Source organism: Halichoerus grypus, chromosome 5 (assembly GCF_964656455.1).
Source record: "Halichoerus grypus chromosome 5, mHalGry1.hap1.1, whole genome shotgun sequence".
NCBI lineage: Eukaryota > Metazoa > Chordata > Mammalia > Carnivora > Phocidae > Halichoerus > Halichoerus grypus.
In genome coordinates, this window is record NC_135716.1 from 186,501,446 (window position 1) to 186,515,694 (window position 14,249).

A 14,249-nucleotide genomic window follows, 5' to 3' on the forward strand; every position below is an offset into this window, starting at 1 on the left:
GGTAGGATGAAGTGAGCTGATGTGAGGTATATGAAGTATGATGAGGTGAGTGTGGTGAGATGAAGTGAGTTGTGGTGTGATGAGGTGAGATGAGGTAAGGTGTGGTGAGGTAAGGTAAGGTGTGGTGAGATCAGCTGAGGTGAGATGAGGTGAGGTGTAATGAGGTGAGGTGAGTTGAGGTAAGATGAGGTGAGGTATGGTGAGAAGAGGTGAGATGAGATGAGGTGAAGTGAGGTGTGGTGAGGTGAGGTGAGGTGTGGTAAGGTGTGGTGATGTGAGGTTTGGTGAGGTGAGTTGAGCCGACATGTGGAATGTGGTATGGTGATGTTAGATAAGATGAGGCATGGTGTGGTGTGGTGTAGTTTGTGGTGGTGTGAGGTATAGTGAGGTGAGGTCAGGTGAAGTGTGGTGAGGTGAGGAGAGGTGAGGTGTGGTAAGGTGAGCTGAGGCTAGGTGAGGCATGGTGATGTGAGGTGAGGTGGTGTGGTGAGGTGTGAGGTGAGGTGAAGTGAGGTGAGGTGTGGTGTGAGCTGAGGCAAGGTGAGGTGTGGTGAGGCAAGGTGAGGTGACATGTGGAGTGTGGTATGGTGATATTAGGTGAGATGAGGCATGGTGTGGTGTGTGATTTGTGTGTTGTGAGGTTTGGTGAGGTCAGGTGAAGTGTGGTGAAGTATGGTGAGGTGTAAGGTGAGGTGAGGCGAGGTGAGGTGCAGTGTGGTGGGGTGAGGTATGATAAGGCGCAGTGTGGTGGGGTGAGGTGTGGTGAGGCAAGGTGAGGGGAGGTGTGGTGTGGTGAGGTAAAATGAGATGTGGTGAGATGAGGTGAGGTGAGGTGTGGCGTGGTTTGGTATGGTGATGTGAGGTGAGATGAGTCATGGTGTGGTGTGGTGTGGTTTGTGGTATTGTGAGGTTTGGTCAGATGAGGTGTGGTGAGGTGAGATGAGGCGAGTTGTATGGTGAGGTGGGGTGAGGTGAGGTAAAGTGAGGTGTGGTGGTGTGAGGCCAGGTGAGGTCAGGTGAGGTCAGGTGAGGTGTGGAGTGATGTGGTATGGTGATTGAGTGAGGATAGGCATGGTGTAGTGTGGTGTGGTTTGTGGTTTGGTGAGGTTTACTGAGGTGAGGTGTGGTAAGGTGAGGTATGATGAGGTGAGGTGAAGTGTGGTGAGATGAAATGAGTTGTGATATGGTGAAGTGAGGTGAGGTAAGGTGTGGTGATTGAGGTGAGGTATGGTTAAATGAAGTGAGGTGAGTTGAGGTGAGATTAGGTGAGGTGAATTTAGATTAGGTGCGGTGTGGCGATGTGAAGTGAGGTGTGGTGAGATGAGGTGAGGTGAGATTGGGTGAGGTATGGTGAAGTGAAGTAAGGTGAGGTACGGTGAAGTGAGGTGAGGTAAGGAGATAATGTGAGATGAATCGAGGTGAGGTGAGATTAGGTGAGGTATGGTGAGGTGTGGTGGTATGAAGTGAGGTGAGTTGAGTTGAGATTATTGAGGTATGGTGAGGTAAGGTAAAGTGAGTTGAGGTGAGGTGTAGTGAGACGAGGTGAATTGTCATATAGTAAGGTGCGGTGAGGTGAGATGAGATGAGGTGAGGCGTGGTGATGTGAGGTGAGATGAGGTATGGTGAGATGGTATGAGGCATGGTGAGGTGAGGTGAGGTGAGATGAGGTGCAGTGAGTTGAGTTGAGGTGAGATTAGGTGAGGTATGGTGAGGTGAGGTGAAGTGAGGTAAAGTGAGGTGAGGTGAGGTGTGGTGATATGAGGTGAGGTAAGGTGAGGTGAGGTGAGATGAGGTGAGGTAAGGTGAGTTGAGGTGAGGTATGGTGAGGTGAGGTGAGGTGTGGTGTAGTGAGGTGAGGTGAGGTGAGATGAGGTGAGGCGAGTTGAGGTGAGATTAAGGTGGGAGGTATGGTGAGGTGAGGTGTGGAATATGAGTAAGGTGAGGTAAGATTAGGTGAGGTATGGTGAGGTGAGGTGAGGTGTGGGATATGAGGTAAGGTGAGGTGAGATTAGGTGAGGTATATGGTGAGGTGAGGTGAGATGTGAGGTGTGGTGAGATGAGGTGAGGTGTAGTGTAGTGAGGTGAGTGAGATGAGGTGAGGTGAGTTGAGGTGAGATTAGGTGAGGTATGGTGACGTGAGGTGAGATGAGGTGTGGTGATGTCAGGTGTGGTATTGTAAGGTTAGTTGGGTGAGATGAGGTATGGTGAGGTGAGGAGTTGTGAGGTGAGGTATGGTGGAGTGTCGTGAGGTAAATCAGTGCCCACCTTTCCATCTTCTAAAATTGTATAGGATTTTCTTGTCCACTTTCTTTCCCGTATTCCTTGTGATTTGCGTTGATGCCTTTTTAAATTCCTTTCCCATCATTTTCACTGAGATTTAATGAAGGAGTGGCAATATATGCTATTGGATATTTCCATTGGCCATGTTTTGCTGGAAGTCTACAGAGATTCTCTAAGACAATATTTCTCAAAGTTTTCTGTCAGAGAACCCCTTTACATTCTTAAAGATTCTTGAAGACCCAAAGAGCTTTTATGTTGATTGTATCTTTTAAAATTTACTGTATTAAATATTAAAGCTGAAAATTTTTTATATTTATTCACTTAAATTAGCAAAACTAAACCTATTATATGTAACAAAGAATCTGGTTTATCAGAAGACAGTTGGATTCTCGTATCTCCATCTATGTTAGTCTGTTGTGATATTATGTATCATGTGGCCTTTTGGAAAACTCCACTGTACACTTATGAGATGAGAATTAAAAAAGACAAATGATGTTTTAGTATTATTAGGAAAATAGTGTTTGATTTTGCAGACGTTCTGAAAGGATTTTAGGCACTCCCACCAGGGGTTCCTGGGCCACACTTTGAGAACCATTGCTCTAAGACACCATCGGCATCATTGCCTATCAGTGTGAGCTTGTCTAGATTTATACCAGTGCTTCAGACTTGAATGTCTGTATCTGCTTTTTGTTTTTTTCTCTTGCCTCAATTTCTAGAAAGAGACGAACTAGAGGATCCAGAGTTTGAGACTGAATTTCTTCCTCGAGAAGCTGGGAACAGTGCTGACTCGGGATGCCTCTGGTAATCAGTCTGGGTGGGCAGCTCGCTTCCTCCCACCCCAGCCTGGGCATCCTCTGCAGAAAGGTGGAGCTGGGCTGCGAGGGCAGTTGGTGTCCTTTCTACATTAAGCCCAGAGAAACAGCACAACGCTGATGCTGATAGAAGTAAGAAGAAAACAGCCATCCCAGAGGGACTCCAGGCATGCCACCTGCGAAAGACCTTGAGCCACCTAGAGAAGTTGCGCGAAGAGAAAGAGCTTTTCCTTCAGAAAACCAGGTGAGGGGCGCCCGGGTGGCTCAGTCAGTTAAGTGTCTGACGGGCTGAGGTCATGATCCCATGGCCCTGGGATCAAGTACCACACTGGCCCAGGGACCCGCCCGCCACCTGCTCCCTGGCCACCTGCTTGGTGCTCGGTGCTCAGTGGGAATCTGCTTCTCCCTCTCCCTCTGATCCTCCTCCCCACCCCTCCCCCTTATTCTCTCCCTCTCTCAAATAAATTTAAAAAGAAAAGAAAACCAAGTTAGTGGTGAGCGGAGTGGGTGGTGGGCGGAGGGGGGGGGACAATGGTGAACGCCACACGTGGCGGCAGGCGTGGTAAGTGGTGGGCGTGGCGAGTGGTGATGGGCGGGGCCATAGAGAGCTGTGGTGAGCGGTGGGTGGGGCGGAGTAGTGGGTGGGGCAAGCCACAGTGGGCGGGGTGAGCGTTGTCAGTGGTGAAGGCGGTGGGTGGGATGAGCAGCAGTGGGAGTGAGCTGTGGTGGGCGGGGCAAGGTGGCACAGGGCTGGTGGTGGGTGGAGCGACCGATGGTGGGCGGAGAGAGCGGGGGGGGGAAATGAGAGGTGGTGGGCGTGGCGAGCGGTAGGCGTGGCAAGCGATGATAGGCTGCGGGGAGGGAGCTACAGTGGGCGTGGCGATCAGGGAACAAGGCAGGATGGTGGGGGGGTGAGCGGCGGTGGGGGATGGGTGAGCGGCGGTGGGCGGGGCTACCCTTTTTCCCGGAGGCATTGATCGGGCCAGCCCTCTGACCCCTGCTGACCCCGCAGGCCCCACAGGAGGGACCTTGGCCATCCTTGATGGACAGACTTCCTCCTGCCTTCTGGGCTGTCACGTAAAGCATGCAGAAGGTACCCACTTTGTTCCTGCTGGGCCTGGGCCTGGCTGGTGACCTGTCTGGGTGGGACTTGCCCTCAGATGGTCCAGTCCTGCCCTTACAGGCCCCTCCAGCTCCATCAGCACTAACACTGATTCAGCGTGCTCCCCAAATGTCTGTGAAGAAAAGCTGAAACATACAGAAAAGTTGGAAACTTCTGGAAATGGTTATAGCTATCACCCGTACACCACTGTTAACCCTTTCCTGTCATTTCTTTCTCTGTGTATGTGTGCATTTATGTGATTTCTTTTTGCTAAGTTGTTTGAAAGCAAATTGCAGAAATCACAATACTTTACTCCTAAATACTAAAAATACAAAAACATCTTTGTGCAGAACCTTGGCTTGGTTACTTCCCCTAAGGAACGGACATCTCCTTGCCACCGCATACCGTCCGTATGGCAGTTCCCTGCGTGTCCTCCAGGCATCATTTAGAACTAGTTTGGTTCTGCTGTTTTAATCACAGGAGCTAGAGTTTTGAATTGGAATTCAGTCCAGGCCCACACATTGGTTGGTTGTCCTGTTGGTTCTGTGAGTTCTAGAACACTGAGGAGGGGCTACAGCTGTGTGCCCTGTGCACAGCCCTCCCAGGCCTCTCCCTGGTGCCCAGTGTGGGAAACAGACACAACCCAATTGGAAACAAAGAAACCTCCAGGTACAGGAGGAAGCAGCCTAGCTGCCCTTCAGTGTGGGAAATGGACACAACCCAAATTGGAAACAAAGAAACCTGTCATCACAAGACAAGAAAGCTGATGGCCATGAGGTCAGGATGGCCATGATGGCCAATGAGCTCATGCCTGAGCTCATTCATTTGTGCTGGTTCATGTTAATTCTCATTTGGGCTGAGGTCACACAGGTGACTTTCAGAAAACAGATGTCCAAGACCCTGATCACGCAACTTGATTATGTGAAAGAAATCCTTAGAAAGAAGACGTGACCTCAGCCCCTGGCCTGGGTGAGGGGGACAGATGACCATGGCCCCTAGCCTTGGCAAGAGGAGCTGGAGGGAAATGCCAACATGGTCTGTGAGCCTAGTCCTCGCACTGCCCTGAGCCCCACTGTCCTTTTCTGAAGATGCGTAACAGTCAGAGGCACCTGGGCAGAGCATGCAGAGAGACTGGACTCCAGAGAAGCATTCACCTAGATTCTGGCTTGCTTTCAGAGGAGAGCTGCGTGCTTGCCGCCAGAGGATGGATCTCATCACCAAACAGCAGGCGAGCGTGTCGGCTGAGGTGGCTGCGGAAAAAGAGGCCAACAGCACGTAGGTCATGCGCACTGGGCGCCGAGGGGGGCAGGAGGTTGGGGATCACCAGTGCAGTGCCACAGAGAGGCATCTAGTCTCCCCCGAACCATGATCTCTACTAACACCTGCAGCCGTTAGGTACACGAGGAAGCAGACTAGCTGCCCTTCAGTGTGGGAAACAGACACAACCCAAATCGGAAGCAAAGAAACCTGTCATCACAAGACAAGAAAGCTGTTGGCCATGAGGTCAGGAGGGGTGGTCACTTTGAGGCAGGTGTCCAGGGAAGCCTCCTGAGAAGTTACCTCCAGGCTAGGACCTGAGTGACAAAAACAACTTGCCTGCAATGACCAGGAAAGAACATTCTGGGGGGTGAGGATGTGCAAAGCCCCAGGAGCGCCCAAACAGAGGGGCCACTCTGTGGGGACATTGTAGGAATACCAGTGGGCTAAGGGGAAGAAACATCAGGACTGGCTTTGCCTTGAATGGCCAGCTAGGTGGTACCACCACCAAAACTAGGGGGCAGGGTAGGGCAGGCAAGGGTGTCCGATACCTGCATGGCTACCGCACGGACACACCAGCTGGGAGCTCTGCGTGCCCCTGGGGCTGGCGTCCACAGATGCGCCCTGAGGTCCCCCTGTGAGCCAGATGGCGTCCATGTGCTTCAGCCCTGTAATTTTACAGCAGCCCTTGGAGGGACTGAGGGACACTAAGTGACCTGCCCAAGGTCACCCTGCTGAGAAGGGACGCAGTGGGACTTTGGCGCTCTGAGCTGGAGTCTGAGAGCAGTTGTCCCACTTGCTGCCGGGAGAGGGAAGGGCGCCAGCCACAGAGGCGAACACTGGGCCCCACTGGCCCCAGGAGGACAGAGGGGCTCCTGGCCGCTGGAGGCGGGAGTCCTAGGGGCCACAGGACAGACAGGACGAGGAGCCAGCTAGCGCATGGAGCAACAGCTTCTTGAGGCCTGCAGCCCAGGCCCCCGCCAGGAGAAACAAGCTCTTTTGTAGGGTTTTGAAATCCACCTGATTCTATGGGACATAGCAGGCCAGGGGTCTGGAAATGATGGCCCGACTGACCAGCTGCTCGAGACCCACTCCCCAGCTGTCCATGCCTGGGGTCCTGATCCACGGTATCCACACAGCCAGGTCCTGTGGTCAGTGTCAGCCTAGGCTGTTCCCACAAGGCAGCCCCACCGGCCACCCCGTTCAGCCCAGCATCCCCGTCATTATCTCAGAACACACCTGGGCGCTAGGATGACTGGGTAGCGCACCGGCCAGCCCCAAGTCCAGGACGCAAGAGGGGAAGGACGTGAGAGGATGCCGAGTGGGCTCAGAACCTAGAGAGTCTTCCACTGGCTTCTCGGCCACCTGGCTGCTTACAGTCTTGGGGCGGGTGTGCTGGATCCCTCCTGGATCTGAATGGGCCTGCAGCTCCGACGGGCTGGAACCAGGGGAGCCGGCTCCCCGACCCTGGAGGAAAGTGAGCAGTGGCGTGACCAGGGCGGGTTCTCTAGCAAGTTCTGTGCCCGGCCAAGCAGCCAGCAGCGGGCATAGGACCTCACACCCGTTGCCGTCCCCGCTGGCTGGTTTAGACAGATTTCTCTCAGGAAGATGAAGAGGCCAGGTGAAGGCCGCCCTGGGAAGGCCTCTGTTGGGTGGCGGCTGCAGGGGGCTCTCCCGGGGCCAGGCTGACGCCACCCCCCACCTCCCTCTCCCGACTCAGCAGTGCAGCCGTGGGCCGCCTCCAGGCGGTGTCCAGACGCCTGTGCACGGAGCTGGACAACGAGAGAGACCTGCAGTCAGAAATCAAGGCGCTGCTGCGGAAGAGCGAGTGAGTCAGGCGGGAGCGGGACGGGCCTTGCGGCCGGGCGCCAGGACACTGCCCTTCAGGTGTTGTGTGCTTGACCTCCCAGCTGCCCAGAAATTGGAAGGGAGCTCGTTAAATGAAATCACTGACAGGATAAGACTTCACGTAAATGTTTCCCACTTTCTCCACGTTTGTTTACATTTTTAAGAACTATGAAACCTGCTTCTTTTCCTTTTTCCCCTTTCCGGCTTTGTGCTTCCATACAGCTGCCAACACCATTTTTTAAAAGAGTGTTTCAGGGGCGCCCGGGTGGCTCAGTCAGCTAACGTCCAACTCTTGGTTTTGGCTCAGGTCATGATCTTAGGGTCGAGATGGAGCCCCGTCTCAGGCTCTGCACTCAGTGGGAAGTTGGCTTGAGATTCTCTCTCCCTCTCCCTCCAACCCTTCCTGCTTGCACTCTCTCTCTCTCAAAAAAAAAAATTTTTTTTTAAGATTTTATTTATTTATTTGACAGAGAGAGTGAGAGAGCACAAGCAGGGGGAACAGTAGAGGGAGAGGGAGAAGCAGGCTCCCTGCCAAGCAGGGAGCCTGATGCGGGGCTCGATCCTAGGACCCTGAGATCATGACCTAAGCTGAAGGCAGACGCTTAACCATCTGAGCCACCCAGGTGCCCCTCAAAAAAAAATTTTTTTTAAGTGTTTCACAACCTCTGTAAAATCATACCCCAGAAAAAGAGACTGTTGCATTGTCTTCAGTATTTTGGAGACCAGGTTGTAAACATCAGCATTACCTCTAGCTTGTAGAAGCAAGAAAGGGATTTAGGAGGGGCTCAGCTCCCTCGTGTCCCTCGTGTCCTGCTCCCCACCCGCGCACAGCGGCCCCCTCCCCCAGGTGCTGGCCAGGTGGCCTCTGGGAAACATGCAGGAGGGCCCAGAGAGGACCAGGACAGGGCGTCGGCCGCACGCCACCCCTCTGCTGGAAGAACCACAGCTGCCCACCCCCCACAGCAAGTCTGGGGGCCGGGAATCAGTCTGTAACCCATCCCTCCTGCAAGGCAGGCACAGTCCAGTCTGATCCTCTGGCTCCTGTGGGATAAAGCACAACACCCTCCCCATAATCTAGTGAGAAGAGGGGAGGAAAGAAAGGTGGCCAGGATGGTAGATCCATCTGTGAGTAAGCCAGAAGGATGATGGGCATTTACATGGCCCTTGCTTGACAGTTGGCCCCAAGGCTGGGGCTCACCAACCAGCACCCAGCTGGACAGTCGTTTTTACCAGAGCCGCAAAAACACTGGTGGTCCTGCCTTGTCAGATTCCCAGGTGCATCCGTGTTCTTGTGTGTAGCGGAGGTCCGGGTACATCTGTGTTCTTGTGTGTAGTGGGGGTCCGGTGCATCGGTGTTCTTGTGTGTAGCAGGGTCCGGGTGCATACGTGTTCTTGTCTGTAGCGGGGATCCGGGTGCATCCGTGTTCTTGTGTGTAGCAGGGTCCGGTGCATCCGTGTTCTTGTGTGTAGCGGGGTCCAGGTGCATCTGTGTTCTTGTGAGTAGCAGGAATCCGGGGCATCTGTGTTCTTGTGTGTAGCAGGATCCAGGTACATACGTGTTCTTGTGTGTAGCGGGGTCCAGGTGTATCCGTGTTCTTGTGTGTAGCAGGGTCTGGTGCCTCCGTGTTCTTGTGTGTAGTGGGGGTCTGGTGCATCCGTGTTCTTGTGTGTAGCAGGGTCCAGGTGCATCTGTGTTCTTGTGTGTAGCGGGGGTCCGGTGCATCCGTGTTCTTGTGTGTAGCAGGGGTCCAGGTGTATCCGTGTTCTTGTGTAGCAGGGGTCCAGGTGTATCCGTGTTCTTGTGTGTAGCGGGGGTCAGGTGCATCCGTGTTCTTGTGTGTAGCGGGGGTCCGGTGCATCTGTGTTCTTGTGTGTAGCAAGGGTCCGGGTGCGTCCGTGTTCTTTTGTGTAGCGAGGGTCCGGGTGCATCCGTGTTCTTGTGTGTAGCGAGGGTCTGGGTGCATCCGTGTTCTTGTGTGTAGCACGGTCAGGTGCATCCGTGTTCTTTTTTTTTTTTTTAAAGATTTTATTTATTTATTTGACAGAGAGACACGAGAGAGGGAACACAAGTAGTGGGAGTGGGAGAGGGAGAAGCAGGCTTCCCGCGGAGCAGGGAGCCCGATGCGGGGCTCGATCCCAGGACCCTGGGATCATGACCTGAGCCGAAGGCAGCCGCTTAACGACTGAGCCACCCAGGCGCCCCTGCATCTGTGTTCTTGTGTGTAGCGGGGTCCGGTGCATCCGTGTTCTTGTGTGTAGCGGGGTCCAGGTGCATCCGTGTTCTTGTGTGTAGCAGGGTCCAGTGCCTCCGTGTTCTTGTGTGTAGCGGGGTCCAGTGCATCCGTGTTCTTGTGTGTAGCAGGGTCCAGGTGCATCCGTGTTCTTGTGTGTAGCGGGGTCCGGGTGCATCTGTGTTCTTGTGTGTAGCGGAGGTCTGGGTACATCTGTGTTCTTGTGTGTAGCGGGGTCCAGTGCATCCGTGTTCTTGTGTGTAGCAGGGTCCGGTGCATCCGTGTTCTTGTGTGTAGCAGGGTCCGGTGCATCCGTGTTCTTGTGTGTAGCGGGGTCCAGGTGCATCCGTGTTCTTGTGTGTAGCGAGGGTCCAGGTGCATCCGTGTTCTTGTGTGTAGCGGGGTCCAGGTGCATCCGTGTTCTTGTGTGTAGCGAGGGTCCAGGTGCATCCGTGTTCTTGTGTGTAGCGGAGGTCTGGGTACATCTGTGTTCTTGTGTGTAGCGGGGGTCCAGGTGCATCCGTGTTCTTGTGTGTAGCGGGGGTCCAGGTGCATCCGTGTTCTTGTCTGTAGCGGGGGTCCAGGTGCATCCGTGTTCTTGTGTGTAGCGGGGGTCCAGGTGCATCTGCAGTTGAACATGACAAGCATTACCTCAGCCTTCCTAGATGGTCGGGAACCCAGGAGCAGTGTAGCTGAGGGGTTCTGACTAAAGGGCTTCCATGAGGATGTCAGCCAAGGTGGCATCATCTGAAGGTTCACTGGGCTGGATGGAGGATCAGCTTCCAAGCTCACTCAGTTCTCCCCCAACATGAGCCTCCCCCTAGGGCTGCTCACAACAGGGCACTGAGCCCCCAGGGTGAGCAATGTGGAGGGAGAGGGGAAGTAGCAAAGCAAAAGCCCCAGCGTCATCTCGGAAGTGATGTACCGTCACTTCTGCCACATTTGGATCCACCGTGAGACCAGGCGGGTGCAAGCTGCTCAGGGTGTACACACAAGAGGCAGGGTCACGGGCTGTCATCTTGGGAACTGGCCACCTCATACTGAGTCTCAAGTTGGCGTTCCCCGGCAAAACCAGCTGCTGTCCCCGTGAGGCGCCTGGCAAGCGGCGAACTGAGCCTTCACCCCGCCACGGCACTTTGGTCTCTAAAATGACGCCATTGTGCGGAAGTCACAGTGATGCCTGGTGAGCTGAGTGACCGTGCCTCCTCAGAGAATCACGGCAATAACGAGGACACAGGTGAAGAAGGAAGCCCTGTGTCCAGAGGAAGTGACTGTTCCCGAGAGCACAAATCGCCGTGCCCGGCCTGGTGCAAGACCATGTGGGGCCTGAAGGGCGTGTACCAGATGGGGCCTGGCCTGCTCTCTGCTGCGGGTGGACTGGGCACTCAGCGGGAGTTGAGGCCTGCTCAGCCCCGGAGGGGGCGAGTCTGTGTGCCTCCCCATCCTCCAGCGGCCTCTCTGGCCCTCTGACCTTCTTTCCACGGTCACCTCTCTCTGACTGACCACACTGGTTATTCAGAGAAAGTGAGACCTTAGTAAAACCCCCATCTTTTTTCAGGCCTAGGGACCCTATAATCAATCAGCCGAACATCCCTGCCGCCCATCCATACCCAGAACCCTGACCCGCTGCCTGTTACGGCACCAACCTTCCTCCCCTCCATGCCCCGCGCTGTCCCTGGCCCTGTCTCTGTCCCAGAGCCACAGGGAGCCCCCTTCAACGGCAGCATCTCCCACCTGTGTCCCTGGCCTATTTCAGAGTGCCACGCCTGTCCTCAGGCCCGGAGGGGGCAGGTGCAGGTAAGTGCCCACGGACACTCAGGAAGTGGAGATCCAGGTTCAAGTAGGGCAGGGGCCGCTGGTGCTGAGGTGAATGGGGAGCCTCCTTCTCCAGCAGCTGCAGGCCCAGAGGGCTCCCAGGAGGACAAGATGACCTTCCGTGGTGTTTGTCAAAACTGGATGTCCAGGCACTCCCAGACCCCTGGCATGGACACTACGCCTGGGTACGGCCCCAGGTCTCCAACACCTTCACTGACAAACAGAAGTGCCTCTTGTTTGAAGGAGCACCATGTGGCACATTGCAATCCAGGAGGGACAGCTCGAGGACAGCCCAAAGTCTGCCCAGGAGGAGGAGGTGGCTGGCAGGAAGCGCCTCCGGGAGCAGGCGGCCAAGCAGCTCCGCAAGGAGGAGGAGGCCTTGGAGAAGGCTGAGCGGAACCGGCTGCTGAGGGTCAGGTAGGTGGTGAGGACCTGCTGCAGGGGGGAGGGGGGCTCTCCAGAGCTTCTCCAGAGCCAGCTCGGCTGTGGTCCTGCCTGAGCCCCACCCCTGCTCCATGCCCCCCCACCCTGACCTTACGTCACTTTTCCTTCCCATTCCTGCTCTGGCTGCTCCCAGGGGCTCAGTCCCCACACTTCCCTGGGTGCGGCCCCCGTCCAGGGGCCTCCTGTTGGGCCAGGCTCCTGAGCACCACCCCACTGTGAAGGGAGCACCCCACTCCCGCGCCCCTGGTGCAGTCCCCATCTCCTTACCTCTCAGTCCTTACCCGAGGTCCTCGCTACTCTTCCCCTCCCCACCCCAGCCAATCCATTGCCAGGTTTCTCTGCTCTTTCCATGGGAGCCAAGTCCCTGGTCACTCATGGGGTTCTCACCTGCCCCTCCCCACCAGCTTGGTCCTCGTCCTGCCCGTGGTGCCCGCTCCGCCCCATGTCCCCCTCCTGGCCCTCGCCCTCGGCACAAGGACACAGGTGCCGCCAGCCTGGCTCTTAGGGACACCTTTTCCCCAGGTGGGCGTGGCCCCCCAGTGCCGATGCTCATGCGCTTCTGTTCCCACTGCAGGAAGTCCATATACCTCCAGAGGGAGCACGGGCTCAGGCACCAGAAGCTGGTGGAAGACGCCCAGAGGAATCACAAGATCGCAGTGAGGTTCCTGAAGGCCTCCCTGAGAAGGTAGCGTTCTCAGACTCTCTTCCCATTGATTCCCCAGAGAAGAAATGTAAGAATGGATCTTTTGTTTTTGTTTTAAAATTCCCCAATTTTATTATTAAATCATCACCTTACTGTCAAAAAATAATAAAACTATTTTTAGTTTTGAGCTGATTGCCTGCTTATTTTCAGAAGAGGACCTACCATAAGATGGCAGGAACCTCCAGTCCAGGGAAACGTGTTTCAATGTTTCCTCGTATCAGAGGTTCAAACAGCACTTTGCGTGTACCTCTCATGTCACCACATTCCATTATTTCCTTGGTGGACATGACCAACCCCCAGGCTCCTTCTGGTTCTGTACTTGCGCATCAATATGACCTTGGCACTTCTGGTGAAAAATGCACCTTCCTCCAGAATTCGAGAGCAGGAGAGGAAGGAGGAGAGGAAGTCCCGGGCGCACATGAAGAGGCGCATGGACGCCGTGCTGGCTCTGAAGAACAGCATCACCGCCAACAGGGTAGGCGCCCCGGCTCTCAGCCGTCATGGGCCCTGGCCCGCGGGACGCACTGCAATCCAGGAGCGACAGCGTGAGAGCCTCCCAACACCCTCAGGGCCCCGCGCAATCTTCCCTGAGCCTGTCCAGGCAGGCATGTGTCCTTCCACGCAGGGGTCCACACCCGCACACCGCTTGGCCCGCCCTGTCCTGTTCTCCTGCATCCCTGCTCCTCCGGATGGGAGTCTCGTGTCCTCCGACTCACTGCTCAGTCACTCCCCCCAGGATCTGTTGCCCCCGGGTCTGTGCGGGCCCTAGCCAGGTGCCTAGCCGGGCAGGAAGAAAGTGCACAGACCTGTCCTCATGGGGCCTGGTCCATGGGAGGCACGATGACAAGCCTCCAGGAGGACCAGGGCTTGGTGAGGCCGTGTGCGGGGGCCCAGGATCTTGCTGGAGGAAGTGACACCCCCCTTGGGCCTGGGGTGTGGCAGTTAGGCCTGGAAAATGGAGAGGGAAGAAGGGGATCAGCATTTGCAAAGGCTCGGAGGCAAGAGAGAGCAGGCCTCTTGGAGGGAAGCCCAGCGTGGCCAAGAAACAGCCGGGGGGCGGAGGCCAGGGGCCAGTCCTGCGAACAAGGGCAGACAGCGCACTCAGGTTGCGGGAAGCCCCTGAGGATCTTGAGGACGGTTGTCAGTAGGTGGGCGGGCCAGGTGAGGGAGTAGGGCTCTGCAAACATCTATTCAGGCATCTCAGAGCTAACTCAGCGTCACCCGATAGAAAGATAGAAAGTTCCGGTGTGTGTGCACATGCGTGTGTCAGTGCTACAAACCTCACTGCTCTCTGTTCCCAAGGAAACGCTCCGGAAATTTCAAGCCTGGGGCCAGGCCAAGGCAGAGCTGGCTGAGCAGAAGGCCCAAGCCGAGAAGGAGATGATTCTGGCCCAAGGTGGGGACGCCTTCAAGCACCTTTTCCATCAACGCCGGTGCCAGGAGCTGGACGCCCAGAAACGGTGAGTGCGAGGTGGCGCTGCAGGGCACGTGCCCCTGGGCCGTGGGAGGCGTGTCCATCACAGTTAGCCAAGCTGCTTCCCTCCCTGGGCTTCCCCTCAGATGGGGGCTCCAGCCCTCCCTCCACACGCTGCTATGCAGACCCCAGCAGGTGGGGCCTCCCCTGGCCTCAGAACACAGACCCTTCCAGCCCTATCACCCCTAGCGTGGCCCCACTCGGGCCCCTGGCCTGGTTTGCCGGTTTCTCAAGAGCTGCGCCGAGGCCGCAACATGGCTCACTCTCTCTGTCTCTGGGCAAT

At 55.6% G+C, this 14,249-nt stretch overlaps 1 protein-coding gene across 1 annotated transcript in view; it reads left to right on the forward strand.

The window, feature by feature from the left end:
- The window catches only part of CFAP74 (cilia and flagella associated protein 74), a 69,567-nt gene that overhangs the window by 12,933 nt on the left and 42,385 nt on the right, over nt 1–14,249 (forward strand). The window contains exons 3-10 of the mRNA XM_078073899.1: nt 2,997–3,081; nt 3,190–3,336; nt 5,371–5,469; nt 7,175–7,279; nt 11,589–11,762; nt 12,364–12,474; nt 12,865–12,967; nt 13,795–13,952. Of these exons, the coding sequence (XP_077930025.1) occupies nt 2,997–3,081; nt 3,190–3,336; nt 5,371–5,469; nt 7,175–7,279; nt 11,589–11,762; nt 12,364–12,474; nt 12,865–12,967; nt 13,795–13,952 (982 nt within the window). The remainder of the gene's footprint in view (nt 1–2,996; nt 3,082–3,189; nt 3,337–5,370; nt 5,470–7,174; nt 7,280–11,588; nt 11,763–12,363; nt 12,475–12,864; nt 12,968–13,794; nt 13,953–14,249) is intronic.